Source organism: Danio aesculapii, chromosome 5 (assembly GCF_903798145.1).
Source record: "Danio aesculapii chromosome 5, fDanAes4.1, whole genome shotgun sequence".
Lineage (NCBI taxonomy): Eukaryota > Metazoa > Chordata > Actinopteri > Cypriniformes > Danionidae > Danio > Danio aesculapii.
Genome location: NC_079439.1, coordinates 56,382,484 through 56,396,776, shown reverse-complemented (window position 1 = coordinate 56,396,776; position 14,293 = coordinate 56,382,484). Strand labels below are relative to the sequence as shown.

The 14,293-nt window shown below is 37.2% G+C and overlaps 1 protein-coding gene across 2 annotated transcripts in view; it reads right to left on the bottom strand.

Moving 5' to 3' along the window:
• Positions 1-14,293, bottom strand: part of apba1a (amyloid beta (A4) precursor protein-binding, family A, member 1a) — a 101,680-nt gene that overhangs the window by 8,078 nt on the left and 79,309 nt on the right. The window contains exons 4-9 of one of the 2 annotated variants that reach the window (XM_056458523.1): positions 13,153-13,263; positions 11,756-11,795; positions 10,610-10,755; positions 5,550-5,582; positions 4,553-4,639; positions 2,824-3,009 (exon numbers count right to left, since the gene is read on the bottom strand). In XM_056458523.1, the coding sequence (XP_056314498.1) occupies positions 2,824-3,009; positions 4,553-4,639; positions 5,550-5,582; positions 10,610-10,755; positions 11,756-11,795; positions 13,153-13,263 (603 nt within the window). The remainder of the gene's footprint in view (positions 1-2,823; positions 3,010-4,552; positions 4,640-5,549; positions 5,583-10,609; positions 10,756-11,755; positions 11,796-13,152; positions 13,264-14,293) is intronic. The other variant, XM_056458524.1, reaches the window with a different exon arrangement.

Genomic DNA, 14,293 nt, shown 5'->3' with positions numbered 1-14,293 from the left:
AAGGAAAGTGGAAACTAAATAGTTGAGTTTTTAGTCGTTTCTTGAAGACAGCAAGTGACTCTGCTGTTCTGATGTAGTTAGGCAGTTCATTCCACCAACTAGGCAGATTGAATGCGAGAGTTCGGGAAAGTGATTTCTTCCCTCTTAGGGATGGAACCACGAGGAGACGTTCATTCACAGAACAGTTTCTGGAGGGCACATAAATCTACAGAAGTGAGAGCAGATAAGAAGGAGCCAGTGCAAACGGGTGAGTAGCGGAGTGACATGTGCTCTTTTCGGTTCATCGAAGACCACTCGTGCAGCTGAAGAGGTTTGATAGAGTTAACTTTAGCATTAGAGCATTGGGAACACATGTCCCTTCCTGCTGTCCAAACCACTGCTCCTGAAGTCATGAATGTGCACCGAATAGATGACCATAGTCAATCTTATAACAATAGATTGTCATTCACCAGTTTCAAAACTTTATAGTACGTTATAATACAGCAACTTCAAACTTAAAAACCTTTTGAAAAACTATTATATCTAGCACATTTTCAGCTGTGTAGCAAGCAAAACTTGTCAATGTGCAATATTTAATGTATGCAAGGCTTGCTTTGTCTCTGCTGATGTCTATATGGAGACAAGCACTTTGTTCTACATAAGTGTTGACAGGCTGGCGAGGAACAGAAATTATACTAATTAAATACTCGCCAAAGCTGGTTAGGGAAACTGGCTAGGGCACTATTCATTTATTTATGTTTTGGTAATCAATTAAATAACAGAAAAAAGAGTGCTACAAACAGAAATATCCTGTCATCTATATTGTTTTTTTAAATTGTACTTACGTTACCAAGACCACTTTTTCTTTCTTTTTTATTCCGTTTTAACTGTGCTTGCTGCTCCTAGCAACACTTGGTTAAACAGCCTTTCATCTTGTTTAACATTTGAAGAACTAAATGAATGCGTAAAGTCTATGTTACTGCCTAAATTTTGATTAAATTACATTATCGATGCTGTAAAAGGTACATTATGAAATTGAAAAATGTACAATTGAAAAAATGGGTCTTACAAATGTTGAACATTTCTGCCCATATAGCCCATTTGTAAAAGAACACTTTGCGTGACTAACATAGTTTTAAAACATTTGTACCTGTATAAAATAAATATTGCAACCATGGTGTCATCCTTCAGACATGCACAAATGACCATCTATCTGTGTTAACAGGGCTTGCAGATATACAAATCCACATTTGTTGACAAAAAGTTTGGGCTACCTATCATAACTTTTGGCCCCAAATTTTTTATTGGACAAACATTTTTTAGTCATATGCCTTACCCAAAATATAAAAACACATATGAATACATTTAGATCATTTACTTTAATCATTACTATGGGAATGTGAAGAGACTTTCATCCAGCACAACAAACATAGAAAACAACACATAGACTTTACCCGGGTGGGCTACCCAGGTATATTAATAGCCACCCAAGTTTATTTGGTGACATGTTTTTTTTTTTTATTTGATGCAGATGCAGAGGTTGGGAGGCTTTTCATATCAACAGTTTGTGGACCATCTGGTCTATCAGTGTCCATGAATTTTGGCTTCAGCCCCAGAGCATGCTTCAGTGCCTGCGTCGCCCAGGCTGTGTGCTTTTGTGTTACATGTGAACATGCTCTCACTGGCTGTGTGTTCTCATCCTGTTTGACAATGGCACATGGCTTGTCTCTTTTTCTCTTTGTGCCATGTGCTCTCCTGTCTAGTCCCACCCACCTTATTATCCAATTATTAATCATTATGCTCACTTGCCCTGTTATCAGTTTGTTAGTTTGCTTTCCCTATTTATTCTCCCATTGTGCTCTATCCTGTGCTGGTCTGTTTTCGGTGCTTGTGAGTCCAGGCCAAGCCAAGCCAAGCCATTGTTATTGTCAAGTTATTGTTTCTCCCCTTTAGCACCGGACACAGTCTCATATTCAGAGGCTTTCCAGCTCTCCTTTTGAAAAGCACAGACCAAATGTTTACTTCATAGGATCATAGTGTACCCTCAGGGGCCAGTGCTATTAATTTTCATTTGTTTTGTTTGATTATTTTATTAGTTTTTTTGGTAAATTTAATCACTGAGAATCATACTGTAATTTCAGCCAAACCTTAATTGTTGTGCTGAAGAGAAATTTCACCCGAGGGTGGCTAAAAAATATCTTTTTGTGAACTTTTCCTTTAAATGTGGAGGGAGTGTAGCTAACACTTTACTTGAAGGGAGTGTTCATAAGACTATAATGGAACAGAAAATGTCACGAATATTAAGGAAATTGCATGGTTATGACAACTGTCATTGTGCATGATACAATTATAATGGCCTCATGATAATCATGTTTATGACAGATATATGTTATGTTATCTTGGGAATGTCAAGTTGTCAACTGACCGATTTTGTTGTTTTGCTCATTTTAACTTATCATGACAAAGACACTGACAGGTTTGTTGTCTTGATAACAAAGTCACCTTTGCATTTAAAATGATATAACCAAGTGAATGACACTTAATGACAGTTGTCATAGAAATGCATACAATCTCCTACATATTCACGTGTCATGTCATGATAATAAAGTCGTCATGACAGTCTTGTGAATAATGTTACAGAAGTATAAAAGTGTAAAAGAAAATGGTTAAACTCCCTTTAACTATGATATATAATAAAGTGTGGCTTATTGCTTTTATAAACCACAACCGCAGCATTATAGAATGTTATAAAAAAACAAGTAACAAGTAGTTTTATAAATAGCAAAAGATGAAGTGAATAAATGTTTTTTTAGTAATAAAAATTACACCCTGACAACAACTCACATCTTCAGACTCAAAGACGTGACAGATCATCTTGTATTGGCGCTTCTCATCCTGGGCTGGGTCAGAGGCCTCCATGTTCTCCTGAGAGTCAGAGCGAGGCATTCTCCTTCTGGCCATCAGCACCACAATGTTCCCAATATCAGCAATATAGGAAATGGTCCTTAAAGGGTGGTCCATCATGGTTTCCTGTGAATGAGTAGAAGATAGAAATAGTAATTAAAACTATCAACATTCAATAAATCTTCATATTTCAAATATTTTTATGTGTAATTTTTCATTGTTTAAAAACAAAATCAATTTTAAATTGGTTTTAATTGCAACTTTAATACAGCACATACGCTCATCCAGTGCTGAGTCTTGTTTCCCTGTAGTGAGCATCACGTAGAGTAAACGTTTTTTGGATTGTTTAATTCTGTTTTAACCCTTATCTATTTAATTGTTTATGTTTGATTTGCCCCCTGCCTTGACCATTTGCCTGTTTTCCATTTTTGTGTTTGGACAACACTCCCTGTCATTCACTTGAACTACATATTCCATCATGCACTGCACTTACACACCAGTTACAGGTTACCTCTTGATTACACACACAGCTAAAGCTCATGAAGACTACTTGGACTATGAATACAGCACACACACTCATCTAGAGTCTTGTTTTACTGTAGTGAGCATCATGTACAGTAAGCATTTCTTAGAATGTCTAATCCTGTTCTGACCCTTATTTATTTCACTGTTTATATTTGTTTTGCCACCTGCTTCAACCATTTGTCCGTTTTCCGTTTACGCGTATGGATTAACTGTATGCTCACATATGTCCCTGTGTTGAACCTTGTCTGTATGACGATTCTAAATAAAATTGCATTTGGATCCAACCCTGGTCACCACATCCAATCATTACAGTTTGAAGGGGCACACTGTACCACGTGTTAGTTTAATACAGTTTTATGTAGATATATTTCTCATGTCTGTGAAGCAAGGGTGGCATGGTGGCTCAGCGGGTAGCACTGTTGCCTCATAGGAAGAAGGTCGCTGATTTGAGCCCTGGCTGGGCCAGTTGGCGTTTCTGTGAGGAGTTTGCATGTTCTCGCCGTGTTGGTGTGGGTTTCTCCTGGGTGCTCTAGTTTCCCCCAAAGTCCATAGACATGCGGTGTAGGTGAATTGAGTAAGCTAAACTGGCCATAGTGTATGAGTGTGAATGTGCGAGTGTATGGATATTTCCCAGTGCTGGGTTGCAGCTGGAAGGGCATCTGCTGCGTAAAACATATACTGGATAAGTTGGCAGTTAATTCCGCTGTGGTGACCCCTGATAAATAAAGGGACTAAACCGAAGGAAAATTAATGAATGAATGATGTCTGTAAAGCAAGTATTCACTGAGAGTCCAGCTAACCCACAGCCCACATAACAACTGCAGAAACTATTATAAAAACACACGTCTGGTCCAAAACCTTTCTGTGCTCCAAGCACTGTGCCCACCCATCTCATTAGGTGAAGTTTATGTTGGAATTAAACAAACTAATAAAATACTATAAAAACTGTGTGGTTGTTTGTTAAAACCTTGTGTTATTTTGTGGTATCAATATGCAAGTGTTTGGATTGGTTTATCGATGTGTGTGTGTCGGTGCGCACAATGTTTGTATATTTATAACTTCCTCCAAAGACAGTGGCAGCCACATTATTTTGTGGGTTATGGGCTGAAAAGTTTTGGAACCCCTGCTGTAGGTGATAGAGTACCTGTGAGTCTGCATTGAGCACTTTGATTCTCTGAGTAGAAATGAAGAGATCCACCTCTGTCATGGGCTGAGCATCACCTTCTGGAGCCTGAAGAAAGATATATATATATATATATATATATAATATATAACATATATAAGACAGATATAATATATTATAATATAATATAATATAATATAATATAATATAATATAATATAATATAATATAATATAATATAATATAATATAATATAATATAATATAATATAATATAATATAATGTAATATAATAATGAGAGACAGAGAAATCTGACAGGGCCCAGAGATGCCATGAAGAAGTTGGCAAGCATCTAGCATTAGGCATCTTCAAAACCAGTTATTATTATTATTATTTAGTTATTTTTTCATTGTGTAACTTTGACAGCTTGGGAGTTTTTGATAAGTCAGCTACTATTGCAAGTTGGCATGGGGTTAGTTTGGTTAGTTTTGTTCTTCATTCGAAGGAATTCAGTATTGTGAGAGTGAGTGAGAGAGAGAGAGAGAGAGAGAGAGAGATAGAGAGAGAGAGAGAGAGAGAGAGAGAGAGAGAGAGAGAGAGAGAGAGAGATTAAAAGATTTCCAAGTGCAGGTTGGCTGAATAAGAGGTGCAAAGCATGCTATGCCTCACAAACACATTCGAAAACAGTCACTAACACAGCACAGTACCAGAATCAAATAGATAAGATACAAAGAAGAAGAAAGATCACTTGCATTTTCTGCATCCAGCAAACTAGACTTCCTGGATTTAACTCTTTCCATGACTTCCCCAAGTGATAAAAACTGAGGTCATGTTTGGTGTGGAATGAACAATGGTTAACAGACTGTGCAGATGAACACAGGTACATGACTTGTTGCTGGATTCAGAAGAATGTCAGAGTGACACGAAATATGAAAACACTGAAGTGCTGAAACCAGGCAAAAAGAGAAGATGAAGAACAAAAATAAAACAAAACTCCAACTGATGAGCAATTACTGCACCTTCTTCTTGTTTTTGGCTAATTTCTGGGCCGTCTGCTTAGCATGGAACAAACAGAGACAGGAACATTGTTAGAGAAAGCAGAGCTCAGCAAGACCTTTCACATTTAACGTACTTTCTGCATATGAAAAGTAGCACTCCTTCGTGAAGCTTTGAAATAATTGGTTTTAAACCAACTTCACATGCTTCACATGTTCTGCATTGGGCAAGCCAGTACATTTCAGTAGTCCCCTGGTGACTGGCTGCAATATAGGTCATAAACATCAGTCTCTCCATGTGAATAAAATTAAGTCTGATCACATTTACAATCATTTTCACCAAAGACGGTTTCTGCCACTTTAGGTAGTTAATATCACACAGACATATATATTCATGTCATACCTGTCAACCCTCACATTTTTCCCAGGATTCTCCTGTATTTTAAAGTTCTATCCCGCCATCATCCAGTAAAGGTATTTTCCTGTATTTCTCCCATATTTTCAGTCTTTCTCTGAAGGGTGGCAATAAACATTAAAGAGTTGATCCTCCCTATACACATCCCATTCCGCCGAACCACCAGGGGATATAAGGCATATCCCTTATTATGGTGGGCATATCCCTTATTCTTACATTCTAATGTTGACATGCATGATTCAAGCTTATTTTTTTCTAATTAGTTTGCTTTTATTTCTTTTTCTGATGCTAGAAAAACAGGATATGGTGTCATGATAGCACATTTACTGGAATTTGGTAGCTTCAATCCCCCCCCCCCCCCCCCCCCCAAACTCTTACATAGTTAGTATTACATTGAAATTTGAATTTATTAAATTTTTAATGGCACAGTGGCTCAGTGGTTAACACGATCACCTCAGATCCAACACAGGCTCATTCTGAAAACGTAGTCGCATGGACGTTTCTGGAGACCACGAATTATGTAGCCGGAGGTACGTATGGCTGCATTTCATTTTTTTAAGCAAGAGCTGCGGGCCATTCCTTTTGGCGCTTACCGGCTGACCGCTTACCTCCGTGTGGGGGGCTTTCCCGCTGCAACCAATTTGTCCAGTTAGCTCACCGTGTACGTCGGCGGACTTGAGACGCAGAGAGGAGTTGACCACGACGACCGAGTTGGAGTCCGGGGAAGAGCGGTTCCAGAAATCAGGTAAGACAAAAACAGAATCCAAAAAATGAACGGGTGAATAAACAGGGTTGAGAATGCGGTGAAAATCCGAAAACATGGTAAAAATCAGACGAGGGCTTTTCTTTTTCTGGATGGCTTTTGTAAAATCATCGGTTGGGTTTAGGGAAGTAAGTGGGTGGGCGGATCAATCAGTAAAATTGGTTGGGTTTAGGGAAGGAGGAGGGTGGGTAAGTCGATTGACCGGTCGCCCAGTCAATCATTCAGTCAGTCAGACGGACGGTCGGTCGACAGTGGCCTCTGGTGTGTTTAGGCGAGAACAGTGTGGGCGTGAAAGGCGCTCATGAGAGACATTTGAGATACGAAAAAGTGCACACAGCAGCCTCTTGCGGATTCGCGAAAACAAAAACTGCAAAAATACGTACCTCCTGGGACGTATTTCCCGGTCTCCAGAAACATCCACGGGACTACGTTTTCAGAATGAGCCTGGGTTGCTCAGATCACATAAGATTGGCACCCAGTGGTTGAACTAGATATTGCAGTTCAAATACAAAACACTTTTTCACCCGGCCCCTTCTTCGACAACTTCGTACAGATGCAGGTTGAGATTGACAACCCCAACATGAGCAAGCGTGCCTTGCTATTGAGCCTACACCATAAATACATCACAAGTGAAAAAAAAAAATTGGTAACACTTTATATTAACTACACACTATAAATAATTTAATAAGAATTAGCAAATAGTTCATTTACTATTTGTTAAGCGTTAAGTCTACATTTTAAGACATTAGTAAGCAGTTTAGATCAATATATCAAATAAAATACAGAAATGATCAGATAGTGTGACATCCTTAACAACTTAGTTATAAGTAGATCAAGAGTGTGACCACAATTGTGTGTGGGTTCTTGTACATGCTCAGTCAGATCAAAAGTCTTTAATACAGTCATGAGTTCTTTTACAACATTGATTTCTGGATTATCATTGTGAATGTTAAAATCCCCAGCAGTAGTAAAATAGTCAAATTCAGAGGTTACTATTGATAACAGCTCTGTAAGATCATCAATAAAAGTTGAATCTTTGGAGGTCTGTAGATAATGATCAGTAAAATGCGAAGAGCACCTTTTAGTGCTATACTATCTATTCAAAGGGCAAATAGTCACCAAATGACACTTGCTCACACACACGTAGACATCTTTAAACAGAGCAGCAATCCCTCCACCTCTCCTATTAGCTCTGCAAACACAAGTTAGGAGGAGCTGCTTCATTTTGGACTGCTGCACTACAACTGTCATCTAGCCAAGTTTCATTTAAAAGCATAAACTCCAGGCAATTTGTGTTGCTAAAATCGCTGACTAGAAGTGACATTGTTAAGCGATTGGATGTTTAAAAGTGCCATCTAAACAGTTTTAGCTATAACTACTTTTAATCAGGCCCAGGTAAACCAGCTGCTCAAAAACACTCAACATCTCAATGGTTAAAAACTACAGATCAGTCTCTCTCCTTCTCTTTATTGCCAAAACACTAAAAAAGGTTGTTTTTAACCAAATTTCCACATTTTTACACACAATAACCTACTGGATGCACTGGATGAGACTGCACTATTCTCACTCACTGAAGCCCTGCAAAATGCCAAATCAGATTCTAAATAATCTATTCTGTTTTTATTTGACCTGTCTGCTGTTTTTGATGTGGTACGATACACTCAATGGGCATCACTGAAACCCCACGCTGCTAGCTGCAGTCTTACCTCACCGGCAGATCATTCAGGGTTGCCTGGAGAGGAGAGGTATCCGAATCTCATCAGCTGGTCACAAGGGTACCTCAGGGATGTGTTCTTGGTCTCCTTCTATATTTTATTTACACCACATCACTAGAAGCCATTATCCAATTACATGATTTCTCTTAGCATTGTTATACCAATGACAGACAGCTCTATCTTTTATTGGATCCTGAAGACCCAATGGTAGCTGTAAGTATATCGCACTGCCTGGAGGATATCTCGGCTTGGAGGAAAAAACTTCACCTACAGCTTTATCTGGCAAAAAACTCCACACATTGAACACAATTTCTCATTCCAACTGGAAACTTGGATCTACTATTACACCATGCAATTCAGTAAGGAACCTTGGCGTAATCCTGGATGATCGGCTGTCCTTCAAAGAGCACAATGCTAACACAGCTCGATCATGCAAGTTTGCATGTTTCAACATTAGAAAAATTAAACCCTGCCTAACGGATCATGTTGCACAACATTTAGTCCAAGCTCTTATCATTTCAACGCTATACTACTGCAATTCTCTTCTAGCTGGACTTCCGTCTTGCACACTTAAACCTCTACAGATGATCCAGAATGCTGCTGTCACTCATCTGGTCTTCAATGGGCCCACGAGAGCCAATGTAACACCTCCCTTTATCTCTCTGCATTGGATCTCTTACCTTCATCTGTACCATCGCACTTGGTCACTTTCCAAAACCTTTTCATTTAATGTTCCTCACTCGTGGCAGTCAGGCTGGCTTTGGGTGCTTTTGCTGGTTGGAAGGAGTGCCGCACCCCTTCTTGGTCTGGACAGATGATAAGAACCTTGAATACGTCCATTTAGCCAAGAGGCTGAGCTACACCAGGCCTATTGGCACTCTTCTCTACCAGCCAGGATTCAAAAATGTAACCCCTGTTAAACGCATCTTCCCCAAGGGAGTGATGGTTGGGTACTCTTCCTGGGGCATCAAGCAGCAAGTGATAGTGGCAAGTCAGGGAACTGTTTTTACCGTCATGTTTAAAAAAAAAAAAGCTAAAATAAAAAAACGCTAAATTTCGCGATCTATAATCCATAATAATAACTCCTGTATAGCAGTCCTACAACATTCTGACGCTCGATGACACTCGAATACCCTGTCAGAAAAGTCTAGTGGTTGGGAATGAGCTTTTTACAGTGTCTGCTATAATGTTAATGCAGTTTTTGTGAGTTTACATAGATGAATATGACCACTGTAATGCACAGTACAGCATGACTGTCATGACAACATGACAGCTTCCTTCAGTGATTTCCTGAAGATAAATACCAAAAAAGAACACAACTGGAATAACTACAGCAGTCAACCTTTGTCTGATCTCATGTGAAGCAAGAGATCGTGATGACATATGATGATGTGTGCAGGTGTTGTAGTAGTGTTCTATTTTTTAAGGGTACATTTTGAAGCCCTTCCCTTTTACACTCCGTTTCAAGGGCCAAGGGGAAGGGGAAGAGGTAGATGTACAGTAGGGGTACAAAAATAGAACTGGGATTGGGGCATTATTGTTCAGTGACCACATAAGTAGACTAATTTGCAAACAACTATTCCAAAATTGGAATACACAACACAATCTGTAATTTAACAGTTCAACACAAAATATTTATACAAAGGGATATGCTGGAGGAAGACTAAATGGCACATGTGTTGGGTTTACTGCATTTTTTTAGGTGGAGGTAAAAAATGCTGAGTAATGCAAGTGACGGAGCGAATGACTGTATAATGACACAGGAGGATGAGCAGGCAGGAGATGGCAAATGTTGCTGGTCCTTTAGCAACAAGAATCATGGCATTTGACTACGGAATCATTTTATTACTGCAAAAGGACCACACACAAACACACATACTTTTACAACCATCCCACAGTTGTAGAACCATCTCTCTTAATCTGCTGTGAACTGACACTTCAATTTAAATGACAAACTAAGACTTTCTATCTGCAAAAATTAATTCGTCAAGTATCTGAGGAATAAAATGCTTGTGTAATACATATACACACTATATGCAACAACTCTAAGCACAACTCTGCATTGCTTTCTAGGAACATTTATGATGATCTTTAAGCAAATGTTGCTAAGTAAATTTGTTGCAGTAAGTTTACAGAACTGAGGGTCACTTATTATAGAGCAGTTCAGAGTAGCAGATGCATTTCAGCTCACCTTAATGCGACTCACAGCCTCCTGAGCCTGCATCATGCGCACATTTTTGGAGGGTGTCTTGTCTGAGAGCAGCTGGGTGGATCCCAGGTAATTAGCAGCAAAGATAATACCATCAATAAGGTCCTCTGGGTCACACGGCCCTGGTACTAAGAGAAATAAAATACTTAGGAAGGGAGAACTGTGATTACAGAATATAGGAATAGAAAGAATTAGAAACAATGAAAAAAACGGTAACACTTTATAATAACTACACACTATAAATCATTTATTAAGCATTAGTAAATAGTTATTTCATCCTTTGTTAATCATCAACTCTACATTATAATACATTAGTAGACAGTTTATAAATACACTTACAAATGCTGTGTTCTTGACTTGATTTAATCTTGACTTGATTTAAGTATTGCAATAATTACAAACCATTTGTATTCAAAAGTAGTTGATGGTTTTTAAGATGATACAGAATGAGTTATTAAGTATATTATTGGTATATATATTATTAATCAGGCCTTTAGTAACAGTTACGTTGTATGTTGATAAATGTTTTGTTAACCCATTTTCATCCAGTTTTATGATCAAATATGAAATGAGGACTATTTCTGCTTTATAAACCCCTTATAAACAACAATTACAGGCTCGGTTTAATTTTTTGTGTATCGTGAAATATTGTTTTGTTATGAATTACTCATTCATTTTTTTTCAGTTTAAAATATAACTGAGCCTTTAATTGTTATTTATAAGAGATTTACAAAGACCTCACTTTAGATTAAGTAACAAAACTGGATGAAGTTTTGTTAATAAAGCATTTATTAACATACAGAGTAACCATTACTATATACCTGAATAATAAGATATATAAACGTTGATTTAAATAGTTTATTATTCTGAATGATCTTAAAAACCACCAACTACTCTTAAATACAAATGTTTGTAAGAAATACAATACTTAATTTAGTAATGAAAAAATAATTAGTAACAAAGTATGAAAGTACAATTATTACAAAGTTTATAAATATGCTTACACGTCAAGAATAGAGCATTTGTAGCTGTATTCTAAACTTTTACTAATGTCTTATAATGTAGAGGTAATGCTTAACAAATAATAAATTGAAAAGTATTACCAAGGAAAATTATAGGCAGTCTTACCTTCCACATATGTTGGGAATGAAGCAAGACTTCTCCTTGACTGCACACACAAAACAAGAACACACATGGTTAAATAAAGCATTCTTCAACATTTCTCTTTCTACCTAGGGTCATCCTTAATACATGATTCTGGCTACATTTTAATGAAACCACTAAAATATTTGTATACATACATTTTAAAGAAGTTTTGACCAAGGTGACCAGAATCCCATATCAGGAATAAGCATGGGTTGTTATATTTAGGAATGACATACGTTGTCACATCCTATGAGAGCTGCAGCTATTGGACAACAGAATGCATTTTTGAGGCTTTTTAAAATTGCAACTATGCAGTTTATTAATAAGAATAGTGCCTATTTTAAATATTTATAATTTCAGAGATAAAGCATATAGGCGGCCGTCAGCCTGTCATACTGAGCAGAGCAAAAGACGGTTTACATTCTGCCACAAGATGGTGACAGAGACCGCATAATAAGCACTTAAGGGAGAAAAACAGCATTTTCTCAGCTTAAGTTTAAAACTACAGCCGAACAAATCATTATAGCACATGTAAGTGACATTCTAAGTTGATCTCACTCTCACTTAGTATTTTGTATTATTGTATTTATACCATAGTAATCTGTTGGTGGTTGCTTTGTTTTTGGCTTTTTCAGGGTTACTTATTGTGAAATCTTAAAATGTGAGCAAAATCACCTGTTTTGTCATTACTTTAGACATTACGCTAGAGAATCATTTAAATACTAGCTCTAAAGTGATGTTGGTGAAGTAGCAACGGTTTTTGGCTGTTCTGACAGGCTGCAGATTTGAATGAACGGCGGAGGAAAGTTCCTCATACAAAAGGGTTTTTGAGACTCTGCGTGTTTGAGTTTCTTTTTTATATACACAATTATGTTGTCAAATTGTTGCATAAATGCAATATCACACGAGTAGCAGTGCGATGTGGCTGTATATCAACCAGTGCCAATGTAAAGCCATATCGCTCTGCTACTTGTGTGATATTGCTCATATAGATATATATATATATATATATATATATATATATATATATATATATATATATAAATTATAAAACATTATACTGTATAATAAGAAAATATTATATTTTATGTAATTTAAAAGAAAATAGTACCAATATACACCAATTCATCAACAAATGATTATAATCGACTGGTAAAAATAATAAAAATTGGCCAGTTTTATGAAAATGCAGAGATTACATGGTACTCGTTCTGTGTATGAAGAACTGGGTGCCAATGATGACAAAGCCACAGTTTATAAGCTCTGAAAAACTTTTTTATAGAACCTATTATAACAGAATCTTGGATGATTTGCTGTGGTTTGTAAAATGTTTATAATGTTCCTTTAACAGTGTCAGAAGTTGATTTATTGCCTCCTACCTCTTTACCAGCTGGAGATGGAGACTCAAAGCTGTCACTCCCCTCTTGTGACATCATTTGATGGCTGGATGACTCCGCCCCTTGTGGGGAGGTGGAGCCTGATCCTGGAGACTGGACAAAATACGCACATTCATTAATACTGCAAGCTTTACAGTCCTTTTTAAAAGACTCTCTAAAGTACCAAAATTCTAATCAATTATAAAAACTACATTTTGAGACTTGCATTGATAGTTAGACTACATTTTGTTAGAACAGATTAAAGTTGAAGTATCTGAATAAATAACTAAAAGTAAAATTTGTATTATTTTAAAAGCAAAGCAATAAGATAGATTAAAGAGACAAGAGACAGATAAATTAATAAAAAAAACATATACACAAATGTGACTAACAATTATAGTTTGTCAGGTAGATTCAGACACTAGGTCAAGGCAAACAACAAAACAGATAACAGTTCCCAAAGTAATGAAAAGTAATATATGTGATAAGTACTATATGTATCTCTCCGAAGAAGCCAAGTCTCAGTCTGAAATGTCAAATACTAGAAAATGAGTGACTCGTACCCTGAATAACCAGAAAGTACCAAAGTAAAATAATGATAGACATTATCTGTTTATTGTTTGTCAGAATGTATAAATACTGCAGTCCACCACAATATCATCAGATGTGAAGAATGGACATGCATTTTATACAATGCATTATTTGCAAGACCATATAACTTTAAATACATGTGTATTTCATTATCATACACATTTGAATAAACATATGTGAATAACAGAAAGATAAACCATTTACTTGATTAACCCATGAGCGCCTCACCTCATCACCATGCTGACAATCTACCTGATACATCCAGAAATTTTCCATATCAAAAGCTGCAGCGAAAAATGTTCTTCCCCAAGATCCACTCAAATCAAGTGCTTACAGCAAGGGTTGCTCTTTGAACCAGAGGATGAGAGAAGAGAACAGACGAGCGTCTTGCTCTCTCATTAAACTCACATTGATAAATTCACAATGGCACTAGACAACAGAGGTCAACACTGATCCTGTTACATGGCTACCTGGAAAACTGTTCCTGAAACAATGAACACACTACACTACACCAGAGATAACTTGGAAACGCTTCTTTTTAAAAATATATATA